Source organism: Cyanistes caeruleus, chromosome 29 (assembly GCF_971803275.1).
Source record: "Cyanistes caeruleus chromosome 29, bCyaCae1.hap1.1, whole genome shotgun sequence".
NCBI classification, from domain to species: domain Eukaryota; kingdom Metazoa; phylum Chordata; class Aves; order Passeriformes; family Paridae; genus Cyanistes; species Cyanistes caeruleus.
In genome coordinates, this window is record NC_141729.1 from 2832467 (window position 1) to 2846602 (window position 14136).

General features: G+C 48.0%; 1 protein-coding gene across 3 annotated transcripts in view; it reads left to right on the plus strand.

The window, feature by feature from the left end:
• The window catches only part of DPYSL2 (dihydropyrimidinase like 2), a 56425-nt gene extending 45737 nt beyond the window's left edge, over nucleotides 1–10688 (plus strand). For all 3 annotated transcript variants that reach the window (XM_023940709.2, XM_086865697.1, XM_086865696.1), the window contains 5 exons: nucleotides 56–197; nucleotides 386–556; nucleotides 3546–3725; nucleotides 6695–6860; nucleotides 7843–10688. In XM_023940709.2, the coding sequence (XP_023796477.1) occupies nucleotides 56–197; nucleotides 386–556; nucleotides 3546–3725; nucleotides 6695–6860; nucleotides 7843–7934 (751 nt within the window). In that variant the 3' untranslated portion in view covers nucleotides 7935–10688. The remainder of the gene's footprint in view (nucleotides 1–55; nucleotides 198–385; nucleotides 557–3545; nucleotides 3726–6694; nucleotides 6861–7842) is intronic.
• The last annotated feature ends 3448 nt before the right edge of the window (nucleotides 10689–14136 follow it).

A 14136-nucleotide genomic window follows, 5' to 3' on the forward strand; every position in this document is an offset into this window, starting at 1 on the left:
CAGGAGCATACCTGTGACAATAAAATACCTCAAATCCCTTTTGTTTTATTTCCAGTGGAGATCTCCAAGTGACTGGCAGCGCCCATTGCACCTTCAACACTGCTCAGAAAGCTGTTGGAAAGGACAACTTCACCCTGATCCCTGAAGGAACCAATGGCACCGAGGAGAGGATGTCCATCATCTGGGATAAGGCTGTGGTAGGTCACAGCTCTCAGGGGTTTACATCTCAGCTGGCCATTCAGAGGGGAAGGAGCTGCAGAAATGTGTTATTTTCTTGTCTTGGTCCTTCCACTCGGTGTTTTTACCCCTGTGGAGATGCTTGGGGATCTGCTGTACTGCCAGCTCCTTGCTGGCTCGTGCAGTGGCTCCTGTGCTGTCCCCACAGGTGACTGGCAAGATGGATGAGAACCAGTTCGTGGCTGTGACCAGCACAAACGCAGCCAAAATCTTCAACCTGTACCCGCGGAAGGGCCGCATCGCCGTGGGCTCCGACGCCGACCTGGTGATCTGGGATCCTGACAGCGTCAAGACAATCTCTGCCAAGACTCACAACATAGTAAGGATGTTCCCTACCATTCCCTGCTTCCTTCCCCCCTCTCTTTCTCAGTGCTGCAGGAGCCTGTGACAGCTCAGGGCTCATTTTCCCTGTGCCTGGAACCCTCTCTGGTCTCACTCTGGAGCTCAGCTGTGTGAGCAGCATGAGTCCATCTGAAATCACACGGATTTCCCTGGAGCAGGGAGTGTGTCTGCTCTTCCTGGGTCTTGGGTGCTTGGATCTGAGCACACAGAAAGCTCTTTAAATCCTCTATAATATCCAAAGGCCTCTTAGGACAATGTGTTTATGACATGCAGGCTTGCCAGAGACTGGGAGCTGCCCCTTTTCACTGAAGTGTTAGCAGCTCATGGACACTTGTGGAAATCTGGCCCCACATCCAGGGTCTGAGTGGATTTACACCACCTGCTGACCTGCCACATGTGTGTGGAGTCAGGATTTTCCTGGAGCTCATCCCCACGTTAGCTGGCAAAGGGCAGCACCCAAACCAACCAGACTTTCCCCTTAGCTCTTGTGCAGGTTTGTGGTGGCACTCTTAGGGACCCCTTTGCTGAGTCCCCTGCAGTGACCAAGCTGTCCCAGCCTGTGGGAATCTGCAGGATGGTTTCAGGGCAGGGGCCTGCTTGGAGTCTCCCCGTGACATTTGAGCCCTGTCTCAGAGAAAGCAGCCACTGTTTGCATTTGTTGACAACTTGTTTTGCTGCTGGCCATGAACCTATGGAATCTTTCCCTGGAAAAAACTGCTTGTTCTTTTTTTCCTGTGAATGCTTTCATTCACTCTGGAGCTGAAGGAGCAAAATTTTCTTCCACACTTGGATCCCTGGGCACATTCACAAAGAAACTTCCTTTTTTTAAAAGGTTTGGTTCACTTCTCTGTGACTTAACTCTCCATCAGAATTGGTCACAGATGGCCTGGCTGCATCCCGCCTCTGCTTAGGAATTCCAGGAGTCTGCTCACTTCAGTCACCTTGGAGGTGCTTCCAGACTCCTTCCAGTCTGGAGAGGAGTGACTTAAGAAGAGGGAACCCAGGGACTCACTGCTTTTAGGTGCCAGATTTCACAATCTGAGCCTGTGCTTATGAATGGCTCAGAGAGCTGGAAGCATTGGGTGGATGCTTGAAAGTCATTGCTGTTTAGTGGCTGTTGTCTTTGGGAAATGAACTGGGCTTTTTCCATTTCCTGACACAGAACTCGGAGACTTTCTCTTCTGTGGATATGCCCCAGTGCAGTCAGGATTGGCTCTGTGATTGTGCCACGGATCTGGGCAAGGCAAAGGAGAACCAGCTCCATTCACGAGTGTTTTTGTCTGCTAAGAACTGCAGATCCCCTGAAACCCTGACGCTGTGTAAGAGGCCTCAGCACTCAGCTGTGGCCAAAGGCTGCATCACTGAGCTGTGCCAAGAGCAGGGAGGATGAAGGGCTCTCATTCCCAAGAGTTTGGAAAGCTGAGCAATCACAGTTTGTTTACAAACACATCTCTGACCTCTCCCCACCATCGCTCTGCCTGTTGTACCTGGTGTCACACCTGAAGGTGGAATTCCATCATTCCTCCTACATCAGGAGGAATTCCCCCATGGAAAGGGTGGTCAGGCATTGGAAGGGGCTGCCCCTGGAGGTTTGGAGTCCCCATCTCTGGAGGTGTCCAAGGAAGGCGACCTGGACATGGCACTCGGTGCTCTGGGCCAGTGACAAGGTGGGAATCAGGCCCAGCTTGGACTCAGTGGCCTCAGAGCTCTTTTCCAGCCCTAATGATCCTGAAATTCTGTATTTTTTTGGGTCTCACAATGTCTTGTGTTAGAGGAGAAACTGATGCAAGTGATGCCCTTGGAGTCCAGGCATCCTGGTTTGGCCAAGCAGAAAACAAAAAGCCCCTTGACAGTCAGCCCCAGGGACACCCTCTGATTATGTGGCCTTGGATGATTGTTAGTTTTTGAAATGTTCGAGCAACTTACGGATATTTTCCAAGAATTCACACTGCTCTTGCCACTCTCTGGCAAGGAAACATCAGGAGCTGGAGAGGGAGGTGGTGTTGTTCTTGGAAGCAGCCTAATCCATAAGCTCCTGACCCAGCCTCCTCCTTTGCCACCACAGTTTTTTTCAGGCTGGACCCGGTTCAGACTCGGTTTAACCGCTGGTCTGGCTAATTGCAAAGCTGCACTCAGGCCTGCCCATACTTATAACACACTTCAAGGGCAAACTCCATCATTAACTCAGTAAAAAAGACCTGCATTTGACTCAGAGATGGTCACTAGAGTAACAGTCCCCAAATAACATGGTTGCAGTGCATCTCATTCCAGGATGTTTCACATTTGCAGTGATTTCTTTCAAACTTGCCTTTTTTCCACGGTGTGATGTTTCCAATCCTGTTAATCGAGGATGAGCAATCCCATTAGAATAAAATAAGATTGTCCTGGTCCCTGACCCATCAACCAAAACACTGGTTTGAAATACAGATTTCTCAGAATTACTATTTTCAGTAGGAAACTCACATAAAGCTTTCTGTGGGTCCTAAATGTGCCCCCAGCTCAGCAGAGATAGGTGCCTAAATGTATTTAAACAGGGAGGCTCTGAGATAGTCTCATTTGAACTGGTTTTCCTCTTGCTCAGAGAAGCTGTGGCTGCTCCATCCCTGGAAGTGTCCAAGGCCAGGTTGGACAGGAGCAGCCTGGGACAGTGGGAGGTGTCACTGCTCATGGCAGGGGATAGAATGGCATGAACTTTAAGGTCCCTCACAGCCCAAACCATTTTGGGATTCTTTACCAACCTTATTTCAATGGAAATTTTGCATTAATAAACCCCTAAACTTAGACTGATAATTAAGAGCTGCCTTTATTAAATCACAGCAAGTAGAGTTCAGGTAAACTCTGTTGAGTTTGTTTCCATCTGTCCTTCAAACTTTGGCAATTAGCACGGCCGGTGATTGCTAATTAAAGCCCAGCAGGCTCTGCTGGGTGAATATGTTTGCCTTACGTGCTGGTTTTGCTCCCTGCAGTCTCTGGAGTACAACATCTTCGAGGGCATGGAGTGCCGTGGCTCTCCCCTGGTGGTGATCAGCCAGGGCAAGATCGTGCTGGAGGATGGGAATCTGCACGTCACCGAGGGCTCTGGGAGGTACATCCCCAGGAAACCCTTCCCTGACTTCGTTTACAAGCGCATCAAAGCCCGGAGCAGGGTGAGTGTCAGTGCTTGGCTGCACGTTTGTTCTCTCCCTCTGACAGCCCGAGGTAAAGCGGCTGGAAAACAGATGCTGTCGCCTGGCTCAGGCCACGCTGCTGTTCCCTGCATGGGAGCCACGTTTGTCTCATTCCTCTTTCATTTTTGCTGTTCACTCAGGTCATTGCAGGAATATGCTTTGAGTTGAGCTTGTGTTTTCTGCAGGTTTTATTTTTTGGGTTTTAATTTTTCTTTGTCTGAGGACAGCCGAACAGAAGTTGTGTCCAGGAACCCTCCAATTTAGCCATGAGTCAAACTTCCCAGAACCCACCAGGTTTCTCCTGTCACAGAGGCCCCAGGAGAAGTTGTCATTAGCATTTCTATATCAAAGCTCTCAGCAGCAAATTAGAATTGTAATTTATTGTTACAGATACGTTATGCTGCTTTCCCTTCTCCCCGATACAATCAGATGCTCTTGTCTGGTGACTGGTGAGTCACAGGCACAGCCTACAGACTGCTTAAAAGGGACAATGTTCTATTTTTAAGAGACTAAAATAGTTGAAAAGTGATTCTGTAAAATGCACCCATTCAAAACTGAACCTGTCTTTTGATACTCCTGAATTTGCCTGACAAGGGGAGATGACACTGAATGCAGTTGCTGAGAATTGAAGTTTATTTATAGATGAAATCATTTCTGAGGAGAAATTATTTTGCTGTTTGAAGTGTTGCCCTCTCCTGGACAACTCCTGAGCTGTGTTGGTTCTGCTGGCCACAAGTGATCCTCCCACCCCTTGCAAATCATCTTTCTTTGGTTGTTCTTTTGAAGAAATTGCAAGTTACCGAAATTCCAACCTGGCATAATTTAGCCCCATGGAGAACAGATCCCTGATTTCTGCTGTGTCCTCCCACAGAAATACACATTTGACCTATAAATCCAATTGGGCATCATCTCAACTGGAATAATTGCATTTATCCCCATCTGCAGCTCCGGGGCTGGCGATTGAAGCCAGCCTGGCTCCTCCGGGCTGCCCTGCCAGTCTCAGCACTGCTTGGCTTTTTGGGGATGAGTAATAAGGTGCATTTGAGAGCTGCCAGGAGCCTTTAATCCAGTGGCAGCGAGGCTGGGATCATGAAAGGACAGCACCTGTGGGGCAGGGGACAGACTGGCTGGAGCCACAGCACATTCCATGGCACAGACTGATTAGAAGGCTCCTCGTCCTGCACAAAAATCTGGAGGCAAAGCAGGAAGGTCCCTGGTGCCCCGGGGTTTTGGGGAGAGCAGAGCAGCCAGGGAGCCCTGGGGCACCCACAGACCCAGAGCCCCTCAGCTCTCCCTGGTGGAAGGTGTTGAGCTGCACAAACACTGGTTTGAGCTTGTAGGAAAATAGTGCAAATTGACCATGTTTGCTGCAAAACTGGCTGGGTTGGACAGAGACACAGACATCTTTTAAATAGGTATGGATATAAAATAGAAATAGATGTAAGAAGCAATACAGATATAAACATATAGATATATAAATCTGGATATAATATAGATGGAGATATAAAATAGATATAAACATCTAGATATAAGTATGGATATAATATAGAGATATGAAATATATATATAAACAGCTATAAATATTATATAGAGATATAAAATATAGATATAAATATGGCTATAATATAGATAGAGATATAAAATAGATATAAACATATATAAATGTGGATATAATATGGCTAGAGATAAAATAGATATAAACAATTATAAATATGGATATAATCTACATAGAGATAAAATAGGTATATATATAATACATGTACAGATATAGAACTAGGTGTTAAATACAAATAGACATGATATGGGTGTAATACAGATATAAATGTTACAGATACAAAGCTATAGGTGATAGCTATGGATATACTATAGATGTAAAGGAGATCCAGATAAAATCTAACTATAGATACAAAATAAATAGAGATGGGAGCAGCTTCCCAGGGATGAGCACAGAGGAGATGCTGCTCGCTTTCAAATCTTCTTACCAGCACCCAATCCCAGAGTGTGTGTCACTGGCTGAGCTACATCTGGGCAGCTGTTGGGCTGTGCTGGGCTCTGCTAGGTTGTGTTGGGCTTTGTTGGGCTGTGTTGGGCTGTCTAGGCTGTGTTTTAAGGCTGTCTAGGCTGTGTTTTAAGGCTGTGTTGGGCTGTGTTTTAAGGCTGTCTAGGCTGTGTTTTAAGGCTGTGTTGGGCTCTGTTTTAAGGCTGTCTGGGCTGTGTTTTAAGGCTGTGCTAGGCTGTGTTTTAAGGCTGTCTAGGCTGTGTTTTAAGGCTGTGTTGGGCTGTGCTGGGCTGTGCTGGGCTGTGTTTTAAGGCTGTGCTGGGCTGTGTTTTAAGGCTGTGCTGGGCTGTGTTTTAAGGCTGTCTGGGCTGTGTTTTAAGGCTGTGCTGGGCTGTGTTTTAAGGCTGTTCTGGGCTCTGTTTTAAGGCTGTTCTGGGCTCTGTTTTAAGGCTGTACTGGGCTGTGTTTTAAGGCGGTCTAGGCTGTGTTTTAAGGCTGTCTGGGCTGTGTTTTAAGGCTGTGTTGGGCTATGTTTTAAGGCTGTGTTGGGCTGTGTTTTAAGGCTGTGTTGGGCTGTGTTTTAAGGCTGTGTTGGGCTGTGTTTTAAGGCTGTGTTGGACTCTGTTTTAAGGCTGTCTGGGCTGTGTTTTAAGGCTGTGCTGGGCTATGTTTTAAGGCTGTGCTGGGCTGTGTTTTAAGGCTGTCTAGGCTGTGTTTTAAGGCTGTCTAGGCTGTGTTTTAAGGCTGTGTTGGGCTGTGTTTTAAGGCTGTCTGGGCTGTGTTTTAAGGCTGTGTTGGGCTGTGTTTTAAGGCTGTGCTGGGCTGTGTTTTAAGGCTGTTCTGGGCTCTGTTTTAAGGCTGTTCTGGGCTCTGTTTTAAGGCTGTCTGGGCTGTGTTTTAAGGCTGTCTAGGCTGTGTTTTAAGGCTCTGCTGCTCTCTCTCCCTGCAGCTGGCTGAACTGCGGGGAGTGCCACGAGGTCTCTACGATGGGCCGGTCTGCGAGGTGTCGGTGACACCCAAAACAGTCACACCAGCATCCTCAGCCAAGACCTCTCCTGCCAAACAGCAGGCACCCCCCGTGAGGAACCTGCACCAGTCTGGGTTCAGCTTGTCTGGTAGGTGATTTTTGGGAAGGGGTTGTTGCTGGGTGGGTTTCATGCGCTGAAGTCGCGGCTGGTTTGTGCTGCCATGCTCGGAGTTCATTCTGGGTAGGGCTGGAATGAGAGGGTTTAGCTGGGAGAGTTTCCCTTAAGGGAGGGAGAGGAGGAGGAGGAGTACAGGAGCTGTCCTAAATTCCTGCTTCTTCTCACAATGTCACATGAATGCTGAGCACTCCAGTGTGTTCTGGGCTCAGTCCTCAGCTGGGTGTCTGGAGAGGGCAGATGATGGAATCCTGGAATGGCTTGGGTTGGAAGAAATCTTAAAGCCCATCCAGCTCCACCCCCTGCCATGGGCAGGGACACCTCCCACTGTCCCAGAGTGCTCCATCCTGGCCTTGGACACTTCCAGGGATGGAGCAGCCACAGCTCCTCTGGGAATTTCATCCCAGTCCCTCCCCACCCTCAAAGAGAGGAATTTCCTCCCAATATCCCATCTAACCCTGCCCCTCCTTCAGCTTAAGACCTTTCCAAATGTGTTTAGAAGTGGGAATTTTCTGGTTTAAAGAGGCTATAGCAGAAACCCCTTTTTTTTTAAGATGGCACAAACTTCAGGAGAACTTTGCCAGCTGAGACCAGCTGTGGGTCTGGGATGTGGAAGGTTTGATTTCTCAGCTGGTGTTGCAGTACAAGAAGGGTGGACTGTAGAAAGGGATAGGTAGGCTGGCTAAGGGATAATCATTCATCCAGCTCTTACCTGTGCAGGGCTGGGTGCTCCAGGTGCTCAGGGCAGAGATATTATTAATGCACAACAGGTTTCAGCAGAATTAAGGCAGTGGGGGCCGGTGAAGGCTTTTCCTCCAAATACAGAATCACAGAATAATTTAGGCTGGAAAAACCCTCTGAGAGCAAACCCAACATCGAGGCAGCACCCAAGTGTCACAGCCACGTGGATTTTAAACCCTGGTGGAGTTGGTGACCCCTCCTCTCTCTCCCACAGGGGCACAGATCGATGACAACATCCCACGCCGCACGACCCAGCGCATCGTGGCCCCGCCGGGCGGCCGTGCCAACATCACCAGCTTGGGCTAAGGACGGAGCCCTCCTGTGCCCGCCGGGTACACCTGGGGGGACCGGGGCACCTGGAGACCCTTCTTGATTCTTTTAGAGCCTGTGACAGTTACTGCGGGCACCCAGTGTGGGCGGGGGCTGAAGTAAAAGCACCTCTCTCAGTCCCCTCAGGTTCCCTCCTCATCTTCACCAACCCCTCGCACTTCCCCCCCTCAGCCCCTTACACATTTAAAGAAATAAACCCTGTTTTGACACCTCTGACATGAAAGAGTAAATGTAAAGAGGGTATTTGAGATATGTGGTCTCTGTCCTATTCAGCATCTTTCTTTTAATAAAGGAAGGATAAAGTGAATTTCCCGGGAGCTGCCTTTAAGACACACACACACACACACACAAAAAAAAAAAAAAAAAAAAAAGAAAAATAAATGAATAAGAAAAGCTTTTTTTTTATGTCAAGCAGAAGAGTAGTTTAAGGGTTTTCAACTGGATATTCTGTAGGGTTCTGTGTTCCAGTAGAATTAGCTAGGCAAGCATGGAGGGACAGGAATCTCAGCCTGCCTGTGGCCATTCACCACCAGCTCTGAGGTCACTAGATGCTTCCAGGAGAGAGGAACAGGACCCAGCAGTAGGAATGACAGAGAACATCACCCCAGCCACCGGGTGAGCCAGAATCCTTGGGGACTTCGTTCTCTTGAGTTTGTTTTGCCTTGGTTTCTTTTTTCTTCTGGATTTTGCTGCAAATTAAGTCCTTGAGGAAACTTTTTTTTTTTTTTTTAAGGTTTGTGTGTGTGTTTTTAATACGTTTGTATCATTGTGTTTACGAAGCCTTATCTGAGAACTGGGAACCTCCCTGTTCTTCCCGAACCTCATCCAAGTCACAGACTCCCGCCAGTGTCACTGCCACTGCCACCCTGGTACTTCAGGTGTCCCTTAGTTGCATCTTCCAGCCATTTCTTGTCACATAGCTGCAGTAAGGGCTTGGAGCAGGTCCGTAGGATCTTCAGTCCATCAGGTCTTGAGCTGGTGCAAACAGAGGAGCCAGACACCACGTGAGCTGCTGGGATGGAGTATCTGGAAGAGTTTGTAGAAGTTAGTTTTTCTTCTGTCCCTGAAGGTGGGTATGGACAGGCAGGGAGCTGTGGGCAAAGAGCAACGCGTTGCTTGAAAGGTTTCTGTAGCAGAAACCCCCTCCCTGGCCATCAAGGAGAGGTTATTTAAAGCTTTGAGGGCTTATCCTCAGCTCTCGAAGGGCAGGCAGGGAGTGTGTGCTGAGCACCTGTGGCAATTCCAGTCCAGGCCCAGCTGCTGTAACTGGGAGCTGGCTGGGTCCCCAGCAGCTGAGAATCTCTTGTACGAATGTCCCAGCTGCCCAGCCCGGCAGGAATCCTGCACATGGCAAGGCCTGGCTGTTCCCCAGCCAGCCTCACATGCCTGGGGCTTGGGGCACCATCAGTGGTGCTTAAAGGGATGGAGGAGCCCCAGCTTCGGGGGGTGTCTGACCATCCCCTGGGATTGAAGGTCTGCTAGTCTGGCAATGGAGGCTGCTTGTTTTTGGGACATGGAGGATAAAGCTGCACCATCAGATCCCCACTTAGGCGTAGCTGGAGGGCTCAGCAGTCCCAAGGACTTGTCTTAGCACAGAGAGCTTTTATTACCCCGGCCTTGCCTCCACTGTCTGCCTGCCCTGGCACTTGGCTGCATCTTCTGCTCCCTCTTCTCATTGTGCTTTGCCACCTCCATCAACCTTGTTTTTCCATAGCTGTATTTTCTGAAATGGTGTTTACAGGTTCTTTTAGGAAAAAAAACAAAACCCTATATATATATAAATATATATATATGAAGGCTTTCAAGAAACGAGTACCAAATTTGTTGTTGTGAAGTATCAATGCTGGGATTTGCAAAGTGTCTGGAAGCTACTTAGCCCCCCAAACCCTCCCAGCTGCAGCACCTCAATTCTTTAGGCCCCTTCGAACATGAAAGTTAAAACTTTGCCATATTCCTCCACGCATTTTGCATTTAGGTTCAACTCCTGGGTCTTTTAGTTTTGCATAAAGAGTTTGCACTTTGTTTGTTAAGTAATCCGTGAACTTAATATATATTGCAGCTATTTTCATTTTTTTTTTTTTAATTTTTATTTTTTTTCTTTGTCACCTGTATGTTAAAATCAATTTGAACGAGTTGGGGAGAAAAAAAAAAAGAATTGTGGATCCGTTTCAATTCTAAGAAACACTTGCGGCTCTTCAGTATTCACTTAAGTCTTCCTTTTTTTTTTCCTTCACTGACTCATGATAACTTGTTAAGTTTTAATTTGTTCTTGAAAAGGAAAGGAAAAAAAAAAAAATCACAAAAAAAAAAAAATTTTGCAGGCTGTGTAAGCATGTTTTTTCTGTGAGAGCTCGTCCGCTTTGTGTCTGTTTAATGAATGTCATATGTAAATGCTTAAAAAAAAAAAAAAAAAAAAGACGATGACTTAATTAATTAATTAATTAATTAACCGCAGTGACTTGAAGCTCTAAAAATAATAAAAGAAAAAGTAGGATTTAATACTAGCTGGATTTAACCCTTGGATTTGTGATTGTGAACCATGAGTGGAGGAGCTGTAAGTGCTAAAGCTGATCATGTGTGTAGACAAAGAGGAGTACTGATATTTGACTATTGTCTCAATGGCAAAAACACCCCCCCCACCCCAACCCCAAGTCTTGTGTTTTATTCCTTAAGAACTCTGTGTTATATTACCATGGGAACTCCTAATAAAGACAAGATGTTGTTGTTTCAGTAGGTGCACCTGTGTCTCGAGGCGCTGCGTGTTGTGCGTCGCCGCGTTGGGGCCGCTGCCTCCAGCAGGGACACAGAGCCCTGAGAGCCGGGCTGGGCTGGAGAGTAGCAGGGCCAGAGCTGGGGAGGAGCTCCCGTGGTGCTGGGAAAGAGGAATTGATGGGCCATGGAGTCATTTCCTCTGGACAAAAGCGAGCTGTGACCCAGGGCACTGTTTAAAACAGCATCGGGCAAAGCAGAGACGGCCGCGTGAACAATCTCGGCTCTGCATTGCACGGGTCACAGATGGAATGTGAGCAGAAGCCCCTAAAAGTGCTGACAGAGCTCTCAGCCCCCCAGTGTGGTTCTGCCTGGACCCTCTGGCAGCCAAGGAACAGGGGAAAAAGCAAAGTCATCAATAGGAGCCACGGGCAGCAACTGTGCAGGGAGAGCTGGGGCTGGCTGGAACAGCTCCTGTGGAACTTGGGATTTACAAGAAAAACACCAGAGAAACTTCAGGTGGTCATGGCTGGGATTTACAGGAAAGAACAGTGGAACTTGGGGTGGTAGTGCTTGGGATTTAACAGGAAAAACACCAGAGAAACTTCAGGTGGTCATGGCTGGGATTTACAGGAAATAACAGTGGAACTTGGGGTGGTAGTGCTTGGGATTTACAGGAAAAACACCAGTGGAACTTCAGGTGGTCATGGCTGGGATTTACAGGAAAGAACAGTGGAATTTGGGGTTTGGTGCTTGGGATTTACAGGAAAAACACCAGTGGAACTTCAGGTGATGGTGGTGCTTGGATTTCACTGTCACAGGGACAAGCATCCCTGTCAGCTGCTCGGTTTTGGGTGCTGCATCCCTACACCCACCAGCTCAGCCCTCTGGGGGATCTTCCCCCAAATCTGAGCACAGCTGAAGCTCGTGACTGACTTTGTGAGGAGCTTTAGCTCTTGTTCCTCATCTGAACAAACCCAGATGTTGGAGCACTCTGTGAAATGCATTGAGCTTCCTCCACACAGCTTTAAACCTGGCACCCCACACAGTGGGAAGTTTTAAAGGGTTTTTCCTTATTATCTGCTGAGAAGGGGTCAGTGGTCATCCCCTGGTAAAGAGACCTCTGGTTAACATGAGGATCCTGCCTCTGGCACCAGTGACATGCAGTTATTTGGCCACTGGCAGCTTAAATGAAATATCAGCATCTGTGTAATCGGGTCCCTTGGAGCAGGGTTGGTGGGTAGCTGTAGGGAAGATTTATCAGCTAATCCCAACAATAATATCCCAGTGAAAGATGCATTCGGCCTGAAGCACTGGCAGTCAGTTAACACACACCTGCAGAGCCTCCTTTTGGTTTTATTCTTTTATTCTTTTATTCTTTTATTCTTTTATTCTTTTATTCTTTTATTCTTTTATTCTTTTATTCTTTTATTCTTTTATTTATTTTGTTTATTTTATTTTTTTTATTCTTTGGTTTTATTATTATTATTTTAATTCATTAATTTTTCCCTCCAGCACCTGAACCAGAATGAAAGAAACTTCTTCCTGAGGAAACAAATGTCAGGGACTCAGGGAAGCCATTGGAACTGGCAGAGTAGAGAAGGTTTTGAGGTCAGGAAGAATTGCCAGCAGCCAGATCTAAAGCCAGCATGTTTAGGCACGGGAGAAAGCTCAGGAGGATATTTGGGTCAGTGGGGCAGCCCTGGTTTGGAGCACAGGGATGGTTCTATTTGGTCAGCCCCTTAATCCAGGTAATTCCTGGGCTGGCAGCCCACAGCTCGTTAACAGGTGCTAATTTGGTTCTCTGCTGGCCCACTGTGTAAGGCCCAGTTTGGATTTAATCTGACCTGAACATCGGTGGAGTATTCTGTGGCTGAAAGGAGAAATAAAGCAGGTGATGAATGTGACTGTGACCTGGAACAGGAGCTGCCAGGGGCTCTCAGATGGGGACAATGCAGCCTGCTTTATCCCTTGGTGGCACAGCAATAAATGTCACTGTACTACAGAAACTTTAGAATCCGTTTCCCACCTTTTTTTTTCGCCCCAGACTTGCCTGTTTTGCTCAGTGCCATCAGGACAGCAGGACATGGGGAAATGTCAAGGCCCAGCGCCCTCGAGGCACATGGATCATCTTGGGAATGATTTAGGATGGGATAAATGGAACTTGCACAGGGTTTATGATTGCTGTGACGTGACACACACACACATCCTGCCGCTTCTATGAATAGACTGGAGGGTATTTCAATGTTAAAGAGATATGAATCACCTGAGTGTGTTCTCTTCTTGTTAAAGCCTGACAAGACACTTATCTCAAATCAGATACAGAGCAGAAACTTTACCCATTACATCAAAGAACCCCCTGACTTTCGAGAGAAGAAGGACTTCTGACAAGGCCCTGGAGTGCCAGGACACAGGGAATGGTTTCCAGAGGGCAGGGATGGATGGGATATTGGGAAGGAATTCCTCCCATGAGGGTGGGGAGGGGCTGGGATGGAATTCCCAGAGGAGCTGGGGCTGTCCCTGGATCCCTGGAAGTGGCCAAGGCCAGGCTGGAGCAGCCTGGGATAAGGGCAGGGGTCCCTGCCCATGGCACATTGGGACAAAGTTCCCTTCATTAAAGAGATAAAGTAAGCAATTAGAAGAAATTATTTTTTCTCTTCTCTAACCCAGGCCAGAGGAGCTGCCTTCTGCTAATTCCTGTAAACTGTGGCTGACTTCCAGCTCTGGCACTCCAGCTGTGCTTGAATGTGCTGCTCTTTCCACAAGCAGTTTTTTTTTGGCCATTAACCACTAAAACTTGGCAAGTGCCTTCCAGTGTTGACTTGAGAAGCCTCAAATGGTAGGAAATACCTTGGTAATTTATTCCACAGATTAATCACGTCTTCATGGTTCATTTTTCTCGCTGCTTCTGATCTGAACTGGCCTGCCTTGCATCTCTCACCATCAGCTTCTTGTTTTGCATTCCCACAATAAAAGGGAGATCCCGTGGGATGTGTGGGGCTGTTCTCTGGGATCTGTTGGAACCTGGGGGCTCATTGTGGAGCAATCCTTCCTCCCCCTCCTGGAGCTGTGGAATGATGAGAACAGATCTGCAACCAATATTGGAACCGTGGACTGGTTTGGGTTGGAAGGAACCTCAAATCCCACCCAGTGCCACCCCTGCCATGGCAGGGACAGCTCCCACTGGCCCAGGGTGATCCAGCCTGGCCTTGGGCACTGCCACAGCTGCTCTGCTTCCATCCCAGCCCCTCCCCACGCTCCAAGGGAACAATTCCTTCCTAAAATCCCATCCAGCCCTGCCCTGTGGCAGTGGCAGCCATTCTCTGTGTCCTGTCCCTCCATCCCTTGTCCCCAGTCCCTCTCCAGCTCTCCTGGAGCCCCTTTAGTCCCTCTCCAGCCCTGCCTGGATCCTTCTCCTCTCCAGGTAACACCCCCAGCTGTCCCAGCCCGGCTCCAGGGCAGAGGAGGA